Source organism: Peromyscus leucopus, chromosome 3, assembly GCF_004664715.2.
Source record: "Peromyscus leucopus breed LL Stock chromosome 3, UCI_PerLeu_2.1, whole genome shotgun sequence".
NCBI classification, from domain to species: domain Eukaryota; kingdom Metazoa; phylum Chordata; class Mammalia; order Rodentia; family Cricetidae; genus Peromyscus; species Peromyscus leucopus.
In genome coordinates this window covers 152,979,237-152,992,927 of record NC_051065.1, presented here as the reverse complement: position 1 = coordinate 152,992,927, position 13,691 = coordinate 152,979,237, and the positions used below count along the sequence as shown (strand labels likewise).

The 13,691-nt window shown below is 45.4% G+C and overlaps 1 protein-coding gene across 1 annotated transcript; it reads left to right on the top strand.

Moving 5' to 3' along the window:
• Positions 1-4,002: 4,002 nt before the first annotated feature.
• On the top strand, positions 4,003-13,680 carry Znf239 (zinc finger protein 239). The gene is given in 8 exon segments (XM_037204235.1): positions 4,003-4,498; positions 11,265-11,842; positions 11,844-11,897; positions 11,899-11,971; positions 11,974-12,039; positions 12,042-12,077; positions 12,080-12,151; positions 12,154-13,680. Coding segments are annotated over 7 exon segments (1,140 nt in total). The 5' UTR covers positions 4,003-4,498; positions 11,265-11,722; the 3' UTR covers positions 12,873-13,680.
• The last annotated feature ends 11 nt before the right edge of the window (positions 13,681-13,691 follow it).

Genomic DNA, 13,691 nt, shown 5'->3' with positions numbered 1-13,691 from the left:
GCAAGCAAGCAAATAAACAATCTGTAATTCCACTTCCGGGGCATCGAACTCCCACTTCTGACTTTTGTGGACACTAGGCACAACACACAGTACATATACATACATGCAGGCAAAACACTCATATACAGAAAATAAGAGAATAAACAAGTCATTTTTAAAAAGATATCCCCAAAGGTACAACAGTGGCACTTATATCTGGGGGGGTAACCAATAGCCCCCTGATTAGAATTAAGGCCCAATTAAAAGAAAGGACTGTATGCCTGGTACCATAAGTCTACCTGTGGCTGTTGAGGCCATGGGACCTAGATAACTTAGTACCATCACTTTCCCAAACCAGTACAATTTCTAACAACATTTTTTTTAAAGATTCGTTTATTTATTATGTATACAGTGTTCTGCCTGCACGTATGCTTGCATGCCAGAAGAGGGCACCAGACCTCATTACAGATAGTTGTGAGCCACCATGTGGTTGCTGGGAATTGAGCTCAGGTCTTAACCACTGAGCCATCTTTCCAGCACCCTCTAACAGCATTCTTTTTTGTTGTTGTTGCTGTTGTTGTTTTTTCCAGAGCTGAGGACCAAACCCAGGGCCTTGCGCTTGCTAGGCAAGCATTCTACCACTGAGCTAAATCCCCAACCCCTAGCTTTTTTAATATAATACTTATCCTTCTACCCACAGATAAGTGTGCTCTCATCCTTCATCCAGGAAGGTTTTGTTTTTTGTTTTTGTTTTTGTTTTTCAGCAAACAGAGAAAATTACAACTGGTCAAAATGCAGAGAACTACTGACCATAGCATCCCAAATGCCAATTGATACATCTATATCATGAAACAATCTAAGGCTCAGGGAACATCACAAAAAAAGAGGGAAAAATTTAGAAGAGCCAGAAGACCAGGATGTCTGTGAGGTTTTGGTGGTTTGAATGAAAATGACTCCCATAGACTCATAGGGAATATCATTATTGGAGATGTGACCTTGTTGGAGTAGGTGTGGCCTTGTTGGAGGAAGTGTGTCACTGGGGGTGGGCTTTGAGGTTTCAGATGCTCAAGCCATGCCCAGTGTCACTCTCTCTTTCTGCTGCCTGCCAATCAAGATGTAGAACTCTCAGCTACCTCTCCAGCACCATGTCTGCCTGCACGCCACCATGCTTCCCACCATGGCGATAATGGACTGAACCTCTGAACTGTCAGCCAGCCCCAATTAAAAGTTTTTCTTCATAAGAGTTGCCATGGTCATGGTGTCACTTCACAATAATAGAAACAACCCTAAAACAGAGATTGTGTCTTCTGTGAACGACAGGGAAACTGCACCCGTAAAATCTCAACAATATGGCGGCCTAAACAAGACCTGAACAATGACCACACCAGTTGGCATGCCAACATGGATAGGGGATATCTCAAAATGACCTACCATTACATGAAGAGTTACCGGCAATTAATAACTGCTGAGAACGGGAGAATCAGTCTTCCCCAGAGATAGTTCTCCTAATTGGTTATCCAATACCAAGTGGTCAGCCCTAAAATCATAAACATACAAGCAAGACTGTTTTTATACAAATATATAGCCATATATTTATCTATATTGGAATTCGTACACACACATATGGGAGAGAGAAAGGGGGCCAATAATAATGAGCATGGGCCAGGTGGTAGTGGCACATGCCTTAAATCCCAGCACTCAGGAGGCAGAAACAGGTCGATTTCTAAGGTCAAGGCCAGCCTGGTCTACAGAGCTAGTTGTAGTGCCACCAAAGCTACAAAGAGAAACCCTGTCTCAGAGAGAGAGGGGGGGGGGAGGGAGAGGGAGAGAGAGAGAGCGACAGAGACAGAGACAGACAGAGAGAGACACAGAGAGAGAGAGAATGAGGCCATGAATTTTGAGCTGAGGCAGACAAGGAGGAAAGTTTTCACTGGTTGGTTTTTTTTTTTTTGTTGTTAACTTGCCACAAACTAGAATCATCTAGGAGGAAGGACTTGCAATTGAGAAAATGTTTCCATCAGCTTGACCTGTAGACAAGTATGTGGCATGTTTCATTGATTATTGATTGATGTGGAAGGGCTCAGTCCAGTATAAGCAAAGCCACCTCTAGACAAGCAGTCCTGGGAGGTGTAAGAAAGCAGGCAAGCCATGAAGTATCACCCTCTGTGGTCCCACTTCAGTCCCTGCCTAAAGGTTCCTGCCTATAGTTCCTGCCCTGACTTCCTTCAGTGATGAACTGTAATGTAGAAGGGAATGTAAGCCAAATAAACCCTTTCCTCCCCAAGTTGCTTTTTTTTTTTTTTCTTCAAGACAGGGTTTCTCTGTGTAGCTTTGCGCCTTTCCTGGAACTCGCTTTGGAGACCAGGCTGGCCTCGAACTCACAAAGATCCGCCTGCCTCTGCCTCCCGAGTGCTGGGATTAAAGGCGTGCGCCACCAGCGCCCAGCCCCCAAGTTGCTTTTATCTTCATATTGTATCACAGCGATAAACAGCAAACTAAGACAGAATTGGAAGGAGGGAAGGAAGAAAATTTATGTAAATACAGTACTCATATGAAATTCTAAAAGTAAATACTTTTTAAAAAGAATTTCTCCTTTTTTCGTAGTTTTCTACATCTATAAATTAATACTGAAGCTGGCAAATGTTTTAGAGTTTCTATTGCTGTGCTGAAAAACCATGACCAAAAAGCAAATTAAGGAGGAAAGGGTTTATTCAACTTACACTTCCACATAGCTGTTCATCGTTAAAGTCAGTCAGGACAGGAACTCAAATAGAGCAGAATCTTGGAGGCAGGAACTGAAGCAGAGCAACTGCTTCCTGGCTTGCTTCCCCTGGCTTCCTCAGCCTGCTTTCTTATAGAACCCAGGACCACCAGCCCAGGGATGGCACCACCCACAATAGGCTGAGCCCTCCCCCATTGTTCACTAATTGAGAAAATGCCTTACAGCTGGATCTCATGGAAGATTTCCTCAACTGAGGCTCCTTCCTCTCTGATGAATCTAGCTTGTGTCAAGTTGACACACAAAACCAGCCAGTACAGGAAGATAAGACTTTCAGGTTAATTTGAACATCAAAAATAAAAAAATAAAAATTATCAAGAAAACTTATCTTGGATTCCTAGAAAGTGGGAATTTGTACCATAAAAAACAGCATTGGCTCCAACTGTAGGCTTTTCCCAGGCCCCATCCTCTATTATTAGTTTCGGCTATGAGACCAACTACCCGAGACCCTCTAAGCAGAACAAAGTTCAGTACTTTGGCAACTATTAACAGTGTGTCCAACCTTCTGGGACATACCACTGTCATTTACAAAGGTCATGTTCAAAAATAGTGCAGTTGGGCCATTCTGGTTAAGATGCCTACCGGCCAAGGCTGACATCCTGAGTTCAATCGCCAGGACCCACACAGTAGAAAGAAAGAAGTGACTCCTGCAAGTTTTCCTTCCACCTCCACACACGGTGGCTGGGTGTACACGCACGCACACACACACACACACACACACACACACACACGAAAACAAATGAACAAGAACTGTATAATTGAATTACAAAAAAATTGCAAAAATAGTCTCATGTTAGGGGATTATGATTTTTGTGTTGGGCTACATACATACACAGCTTTCTGGGGGCTCATGTGGGCTACAGGTTGGGCGTGCGTGACGCGGGTTTACCTGAAGACCCTTTGGGGAGAAGATTGCACGCACTAGGAAAGCACTCTGAAGTCCTTTGGGTAAGTGAAACCTAACTACAAAGAATACTATAATTCCATAGAATTTTGCTGACATTTTCTTTCAGAAATAATGGCGTCCATCATTGTGCCTCTTTCAGCTAAAAACTGTATTTCCTGATCTGAGAGTCTACTTAATCTATAAAATCTATAAAATCAATCTTATGATCTACTTTTCTAGTTCTTAATATCCAAATACATTATTGTTTGTTTTTTTTAAAAAAAAAAATGGTGTGTACACGTGCGCATGTGTAGGTTTGTACATGTGAACACAATGAACTCGGGCGGCTGAGGCCAGCAGAGGGTGTTGGGTTCCCTGGAGTTGGAATTACAGGCGGTTGGTTGTGAGCTGCACACATGGATCTGGAAACTGTCCTCCAGCGAGAACATGAAATATCCGGCGAACAATTCTTTTCTTCTCCATCTCACGATTTTTCGGCCTCAGCCTCCCTAGTGATGAGATTACTTGCATGTACTACACTGCTCACTTGGATTGGTAACAGCTTCAGATTTTTAAGGTTGAAGACGATATTATACTGGTTATTTCCTCTCCAGCAGCATTTTAATGAGTAAAAAATACCTTGGGAACATTACGAAATTACTCGTATGTATCTGCAACGAAAAGAGCGGAAAAACAAATTGCTGGATCGCAAGAGTAAGGGTGGCCCACCGTCGCCGGAAGTGGGCTGGGAAGTAGCGCTTCACCGCCCGCAGCCTGCTGGGACTTGTAGTTCGAGTCCTCGATGATGCCCTGGAGTCCTGCGATACCAGGTGTGGGTCCTACCTACGCAAGAGGTGAGCAGGGCTGGGCTGCCTCAGGGGCAGACAGTGGTGTCCTGGTCCAGACGAGGGGGCGCCGCGACCCGGAGCCGGGCTCAGAGGCCGGGAACGCGCGCCCTGTGGCCGCGGCCCCACGTGCTAGCAGCCGCGGTACCCCGCCCGAATCACGCCCGGGACAAGGCCACCCCACGGAGGCCAGGCCCCCGCCGCAGAGCAAACTGCGTCTCCGAGGACGTTCTCCTCCTGCTCGGCCGAGCGCTGGCCTGGGCGGGACTGAGGACTTTGCAGTTGGCCTTCTTCGCTCCAGTCGAGTGACTTGGCCTTTTTCCAAAGATGGTGTTGGTGGACATCAGGAGACCACGAGGGACTCCTGAGAGATCCCGAGGGGTACTGATGTTTTAGCTGCACAGCACTGCCACCTGCATCCTAGAAACCAGCTAGATTTCTGAGAATAAGGTCGGGGAAGAGGTATTCGGTAGCTACAACACTCGTTAAGAGAAGTTACAGAGAACCTGAGAAAACCTGCTCCAGAACCTAAGTACAGAATTAGGGAGGTCTGAGGAGATGGCACACCCTAGAGAACTACCTTTTGAAGAATCTGCCCCTGCCTGAGAAGCAAGCTCTGGGTGATTTGGAATTTCACCAAAAATGCCTCGTCTCTGAACTAAACCCAGGTTTTCTTTCTTAGAACAAAATAGAACATCAGCATTGAATACCTGCCTAGAGTCAGATCGTGTACCATGTGGTTTGTCTCTTTATTGTCAAGTTCATTGTGAAATTAGATATTTAATACAAAGGGGAACAAGGGCCTTGGGGCATTAAAATATATATCTAGCAAATCGTGTCATTGGGTTCTGCATGGATGTCTGCTGACTGTGAAGTTCTGCATTAGTTCTCACTACACTGCCTTGCCACCGTGTGGAGCACTACTCAAGCATCCATCCAGGTTCTACTGAAGGACTCTTTGGAGCATGTTTGCCCTGTCGCCTGGAAGTTGGCTTTTTCTTATCAGACATTCCATTCACATGTGTTGCATCCTCGTTGCTAAGACCAAAATATCTTGGGTACTGAGTTTGTAAGGAGCAAATATTTACTTCTCACGGTTCAGTTGTTTTAGTCTATCAGCACTTGACCCGGTTTCAGACCTAGGAAACAGGAGTGTTCACCTCCTGTGGGATAGGACCTGGATCCCAATATTATCTTTAAGAGCACTCCCCCAGTGACCTAAATTCTCCCTACTAGGTCCTACCTCCTGAAGACTTCACCTCCTCCCCCTAGTGCCAGAGGTTGGTAATCAATCCTTTCAAAAACTAAGGCCAAAAACCGTAGCTTGTTGGAGAGAAAAGTGAATATATGTCAAGCTTGGTGCTAAGTGGCCTTGGGAAAACAAGATTATAAACTGAAGGTTTTTGCCAGGCGCACGCCTTTAATCCCAGCATGCAGGAGGCAGAGGCAGGCAGATCTTTATGAGTTCGAGGCCAGCCTGGTCTACTGAGTGAGTTCTAGGACAGCCAAGACTGCACTGAGAAACATTGTCTCAAAAAAACAAAAATAAAAAACCGCTGAAGTTTTTCTTCAAAGAAAAACTTGTTGAGTAGATTATGTGTATTTAAAAAATATGCATTTGATGGTTAATCTTGACAGCTTGATTGAACTGAGATTCTAGGAATGAGTAAAGCACACTTCTTGAGGGGATTATGAGATCCTGAGGGCTCTAGCCTCATGAAAGTTTCACTGGTGGATCTTTGAAACTATTGGAAGGTGGTAGAACTGGGGAAGCTGGAGCCTGATTGGAGGAACTGGGTCACTGAGTTGAGGCGTGACCTTGGGAGCCATATCTTGCCTTGGCTCTTTCCTGGTGTTCTATGTTGTGCCTGCCATGAGTTGAAGAGCATGCTTCCCACAGTCTCCCACCATGATGGGGTGAAACCTCTACCACCGTGATTCAAAACAGATCCTTTCTCCGTTAGTTGCTCATTCTGGTATTTCGGTTACAGCGACAAGAAAGGGATTGACCCCTTGCTTATTATCAGTGATCGCTGTTAACTGTGATGGTGATGGTCATGAGGATCTTAATTGAACAACAGCGCAGTGGTCACAGAATCATGCCTAAAAAGGTACATCAAAATCATGTTGTGGTTTTTCAAACTTAAGATTCTTAGCCCTGCCGGAAGGAAAGAGAACAGCATTCCTTGCTCATCCTCCTAATCTCTGTGCACCTAGCATTTTATTTTGAAATACCTCTACATACACTTAATGCCAAGTGTTTCCAGTGGGAGGTAAGATGAGTTGCTTAACTAGATCTTTTTTTTTTTTTGGGGGGGGGGTTCAATATAGGATTTCTTTGTGTAGCTTTGGTGCCTTTCCTGGAACTCACTCTGTAGCCCAGGCTGGCCTCGAACTCACAGAGATCTGCCTGCCTCTGCCTCTGTCATGCTGGGATTAAAAGCATGCGCCACTACCACCCGGCCTAACTAGATCTTTTATGCTCTATTTTCACTGTTCCCTTTCACCAATATGTCTGCATATTTAATTAAAATAAAATTGCCAAATAGTTGCCAGGTGTGGTGGGTGGCACATTCCTTTAATCCCAGCACTTGGGAAGCTTAGGCAGGGCTAAGGATCTTCATGAGTTCCAGGCCAGGAAGGGCTATGTAGTGATACCCTATCTTGAGTGAATGGAAGAAAGACTGCCAAATAGCAATAACATTTTTTCCCCTCGTTTTCTTGGACTGGGGAGATGGCTGGGTTAGTAAGGCACCTGCTGTGCAAGTGTGAACTCTTACATTTGAGCCTCCAGAGCCCATGGGGAGAGGCAGACACAGTAGTGTGCACACCTGGAATCCTAGTGCAGGACAGGCAAAGACAGTATCCCTGGTGATACAGGCAAAGACAGTATTCCAGTGTCTGTGAAGACTCTTTGTCCAAAAAAAAAAAAAAATATATATATATATATATATATATATATATATAAAATAAGGCAGCTTCCACTCACAGATATGCACACAAACACACGTATGTACACAGAAATAACAGCTTCTCACCATCTCCATAAAACTACCCGTAGAAAGTTACCTCAGGCTTGAGGCTTAACACCATAGAGTGCTTGAGTGGACGGACCCCCTTCTTTGCTCTGATGCTAACGTTTTATGACACTGAGAAACAGTTCCTTTGAGCTGAAGGGAAGGGCCTTGTGTCCTTTGTTGCAGAGAAGCAGCAGATCCAGGCCATTCCTCATAAGTAAGTAGGCCATTCAGGAGTGGCAGCAAATGTCTATCATCCCAGCATTGAGATGGCAGGATACTCACAAGTCCAAGGCCAGTCTGGGCTATATAATAAGACTCTGCCGGGCGGTGGTGGCGAACGCCTTTAATCCCAGCACTCGGGAGGCAGAGGCAGGTGGATCTCTGTGACTTTGAGCCCAGCCTGGTCTCCAAAGCGAGTTCCAGGAAAGGTGCAAAGCTACACAGAGAAACCCTGTCTCGAAAAACAAAAAAAAAAAAAAAGAAAAGAAAAGACTCTATACATTTCTTTTTAATTTAAGGGCTCTACTTTCCCAGTGCTTTTCTATGTACCAGAGTTTGTCCTTGATGTCTGCTGAAAGGCTTTTAGTTTAACCTCCTTCAGTTTTACAGTGTGACCTCCTCCTTCTCTGTGACTGTGGGAAAGTAATTTCATCATGGACTTTGCTTTCCTCATCTGTAAAATGAGGCATTGACTGTGATGATTTTTAGATTCTCTTTTAGTTGTATCATCTCCTTATTATTTAAACTGAGCATTTGTCAACTAGATTCCAAGTCAGTTGTGCTAGTTACTGGGCACTTACAGCTTAGTTGAGCATGACACTGTCATTTGGAACTGTATAGCCATTCATAATAAAGGTATGGCAGAAATGCTATGATGTCCCCAAGGAGGAAGTCTCTGGTGCATCCTGATGCTTCGGGAGGGGACTTGTGAATTGGTCTGAGGCTGGAAGTTCTGGAGTGGATAGAAATGAATGAATGAGCAGAGGCAACGTGGAAAGAACTCTGGTAGACTGTGCCGTCTTTAGATGACTCCAGGAATGACGTCATGTTTGCTAACCATTGCATTACCGTTTCCCACCCCTAATTGAATTGCTAGATATGGTAGGAGAGACTTGGACATGGAAGTGGAAAGTCATATGACGACCATCTGTAGCTCCAAACAGTGGTATTTGTCCAGTAGAAAGGAATATGAGACTCCTATCCTGGCCTTCCTCTATACTTGGCCTTAGGATATTAGTCCACTTTCGCACAGTAGTACGTTAGCCACATGGCCTGCAGCCCGTTCTGTTTCCTGGGTTGCCGCCTCAGCCTCAGGTGAGACCTGTCTTAGCTAATCCAGGTTATAAGACAGCCCTGCCCCCTGAAGCCATAGCTGTGGAGCACTTCCCTGGCACATGACTGAACTCAGGGCTCCATTTAATGCCTATCATTCTTAACAAAGTGTGGCTTGTTGGCTAGTACCAGCCATGAAGGCACAAGCAATAGAAATTGAGGGTAAATGTTTATTAAACAACAAAATGGTGCTTCACCGCAGGTGGTTTGAGAAATATTGCTCCATCAGACAAAAGCCTGGAGAGGAGACTCATGAAGTTTAATGATTAAATAATTGGATTCTTTTTGTGTGCCAGGTCCCGCTTGAGGCCTTGGAGAATAAATGTCAGCCTCTCTGTGCTGGGGAACTTTAATTGGGATGGAGTAAATGCAAGAACGTGAAGAGAGAAGATGAACTAAGTCATATAAAGAGTATGAAGAAATTAAACCCAGAGAAGTGGTAGTGAGTGCATTCTGATTTGATGGTCAAGAGAGCACATCTGGAAGGCAGCACATCTGGAAGGCAGCACATCTGGAAGGCAGCAGCTCGGCTGAGAACTGCATGACAAGGAGCCAGGTGTGAGATGTGGAAAAAGAACTCTTCTCTTTTGGGGGGCCCGCCACTCAGCTCCCCAATAAATCACACACAGAGACTTATTCTTAATTATAATTGCCCGGCCTTAGCATGGCTTAGTTTCTAGCCAGCTTATCTTAACTTATCCTGTCTACCTTTTGCCTCTGGGCTTTTCCCATTCTCCTCTTACTCTTACTGTGTAGCTAAGTGGCTGGCCCTTGGAGTCATCCTCCTTCCTTCTCTGGCTCCTAGATCGCTCCTCCCAGTTTTCTCCTTCTATACATACTCTGCCTGCCTGCCAACCCCGCCTATCCTTTCTCCTGCCTTGCCATTGGCTGTTCAGCTCTTTATTAGACCATCAGGTGTTTTAGACAGGCAGAGTAACACAGTTTCACAGAGCTAAACAAACGCAACATAAACCAAAGTAACACACTTTAAAATAGTATTCTACTACACAGCTAGTCTGGAGAATGAGTTTGGTGTGGCTCAAGGACCATGACTTCTAAAGAAAGCCAACTGTCGTAAGAGGAGCGTTTGAGGTTTGGGGCTGTTGCTCCTTACAAGAAGCTACTCTCCGTTTTCCTAAATGTAAGCCCCTTGAGACACACCAGTAGCCAGGCCCTTCTCCCGAGGACCTCCAACTGCCAGCTTCCACCCACAGAACCCTCTAACTGCCCTAACAGCTGGACCCAGCCTGCACCCTCCATAGTAAAAAGCCCAAGCTCTGGACTTGAAATCCCACCAATCCCCATCCTGAAAAGCTTCACCCTGGAAAGTTCCCCACACACCGCCCCCTCAAGAAGCTGGTTAAACACAGTCTCCTACTCAGTTCTCCGCTGTTTCTCACCTGAGCAGAGCAACCACCCTCCTGTTCTCCCTTCCAATAAACCTCTTGTGTGAGGTTTGTTGTGCGGGGTGACTTGTGGTATTCCTTGGCTCCCGGCTGCCAGGATTCCTTCCATCTGAGCTGTAACACTTACACTGAATGGGTCATATTTTCTTTCCCTACTGTACTTTTTTTCCTGGGTGTGTTTTTTTGTTGTTGTTGTTGTTTGTTTGTTTTTTCTTTTTTTTTCCCCAGAACTCTTAAGGCATGAAAGTTTGAGTTTTAGTACCCGCAGTCTGCTCCCACAGCTGGTTGGCTTATACTATATTGTATTATATATGTTATAGGCTTTAATTTGGTATTATCATTGCTGATGTATTTGTCTTTCATCCCAGAACTAGCTTGTCAGGCAAAAAGATTTCTATTTTGTTTCTTATAGCTCTAACAGTTATGAAAGTAGTATACTGATTAAATAAATGGACATTTAGTCAAAAATAAGTGAAATGGAATGGAATGTTACTTGTGGCAAGGTACAGAACTCTGGTCTTTCACATGAAGAGTAAAAGAATATCTTAGCAGCTTTGCTCAAAAGCAGGGAAGAAAAACCTCTTTTTGTTGTTGTTGTTTGGTTGGTTGGTTGGTTGGTTGGTTTTTTGAGACAGGGTTTCTCTGTATAACAGCCCTGGCTATCCTGGAACTCACTCTGTAGACCAGGCTGACCTCGAACTCAGAGATCCACTTACCTCTACTTCCCAAATGCTAGGATTAAAGGTGTGTGCCACCACCGTCCATCGAAATGCCTGTCTTCTGAACCCAGGTTTCCCTCTCCCAGTGGTAACCCAAAAGAAATAACTATAAGCACAAACTAAGGACTGAAGCTGTAGTACAGTGCTGGAGTATTTGACTGGCATGCATGAGATTCTTGGTTCAATCCCAAGCACCACGGGCGGTGGGGGGGGGGAGACGGAAGAAGAAAGCAAGCACACTAAATTTTGAGTTACCAAATGTTCAGGCCTGAGATCCACTAAATTCTCTGTTTCCTAGGAGAGTCAAACACAAATTCTGTGGAGAATCTTCAAGAGAAAGGCCTGCAGGGAGCTGGAGAGATGACTCAGAGACGAAGAGCACCTGTGGCCCTTGCAAGTTCAGTTCCCAGCACCCACATGGTGGCTCACAACCATCCATAACTGCAGTTCTAGGGGATCCAATGCCCTCTTCCGACCTTCATAAGTACCGGGCCGGTATATGGTACACAGACATACATGCAGGCAAAAACACTTATACAAATGAAATAAAAATATTTAGAAAGAGAGAAGACTTCAGATTTACCATAGTAGTTTTCCTAGTGACTAATTTTGGAAGAGATGGCCAGTCAGTACCTGGAAGTTGAATGTATGTTGTGAATCTTCAAGAAGGACACACAGATGTTGAAATAGATTCCTGTCAGTGATTTCACAAACACTGAAAGTGAAAAAATATTTATCTTTGAAGTTCCAAGCCAAATGGCCAGACAGGTCTCCTCTGTGAAGTTGTGTAAGAAGCCTCTGAGGAAAAAAGTTCTCTTTGTAACTGAAGAAAGAACTGAGAAAAGGAATAAGCAGGGAGTGTCATCCCACAGACCACTGTTCAGAGAATCTTCAAGTTAAACTCACATCTGATGTACCAGAACCAACCGGTACCTCTGTTGTTCCTTAGTGAGACAACTTGCCAACATGTCCAGTTCAAAGGCTCCTTGTTTCCCTTTGACGGTGAAATAAAGACATTTGTAGATGGACGCCACCATTAGTCACCTCCAGTCTTCAGAGAAACCACACAAAGGAACCTGTAGCTGTAATGACTCCGGGAAGGCGCTTATCACAACCCAGATGGTCAGCTCAAGAAACCCCCTGCTTCAGAGACACTATACAGATGTGGTCAGTGTGGTGAGAACTTCACTCAGAACTGATGCTTCATCAGAGAGACCGCCTGAAAGGAAAAGCCTGTGGGTGTGAGCCCTGTGGGACAGGCCTCACCAGGAGCTTGTCTGCCGTCCGTCAAGCGGTCCCCATGGATGGGAAACCGTACAAGTGTGACAGGTGTGGGAAGGCCTTCACCAGGAGCTCAAGTCTGCTCGTCCATCATGCCGTCCACACAGGTGAGAAGCCGTACAAGTGTGAACGGTGTGGGAAGGCCTTCAGCCAGAGCTCCAAGCTGCACATCCACCAGCGAGTCCACACCGGCGAGAAGCCCTACGAGTGTGAGGAGTGTGGCATGAGCTTCAGTCAGCGGTCCAACCTGCACATCCACCAGCGCGTCCACACGGGAGAGAGGCCCTACAAGTGTGGGGAATGTGGGAAGGGCTTCAGTCAGAGCTCCAACCTTCACATCCACCGGTGCGTCCACACGGGAGAGAAACCCTACCAGTGCTGTGAATGTGGGAAGGGCTTCAGCCAGAGCTCAGACCTTCGCATCCACCTCCGAGTGCACACCGGGGAGAAGCCCTACCACTGTGGCAAGTGCGGCAAGGCCTTCAGCCAGAGCTCCAAACTCCTCATCCATCAGAGAGTGCACACCGGGGAGAAGCCCTACGAGTGCAGCCGGTGTGGGAAGAGCTTCAGCCAGAGCTCCAACCTGCACATCCACCAGCGGGTTCACAGGAAGGACCTTCACTGAGGAATGAGTCCGCTCAGGGGTTCAGGATCCTTTCATTGGGAAGATAAATGTTTCATGGCCGAGGGCACAGATCAGTGGTAGAGCGCTTGCCCAGCATGGATAAAGCCCTGGGTTTGAGTTCCACTACCCACCCCACAAAACTTCCAGCTTAATACTTTGTACTTGAAGGAGTGTGTGTGTTCATGTAGAGAGGATACACGTGCTGTGCAGATATGTGCATGCGTGTTTACACATGTGTATGGAGGTCAGAGGACATCTCAGGTGCTCAGATGTTTGTCACCTTTTTGTGTGAGACTGGGATCAGTCACTTGTGGTATGGAATGTCACCGAGTAAGGTAGGCAGCGAGTTCCATGGATCTACCTGTCTCCACTTCTCAGCTCACCCTGGCTAGGATTACACGTTGTGATACCACACCCAACTTTTTGTATGTGGATTCTGTCTCAAGCTTGCAGAACAAGAGCTTTACTGACTGAGCTATCTATCTCCCCATGCCGCGGCTTAAATACTTTTGAACCTTTGTATTCCTCAAAAGACAGAGATAGTAAGGGTTATTCAGATGTAATCCCTCACGGGGGAAAAAAAAATCAATCCTTCATTAAAAGTATCTGAGCACCCAGCACATTTCGTGTTCTACAATGAATAGATAATTCTTGTTTCTCAGATGGGTAGAGTGTACGTTGCAATTCTGCTAGCATTGTTAGAAGTATATTCCACAATTTTAACTGAAAGAACTTTGGTTTTTTCCAAGAACAATATGTTTCCTTTGTTCATATTCTCTGAGAAATTGAATTCACATTTCCTTTCAAATTATGTGCCTA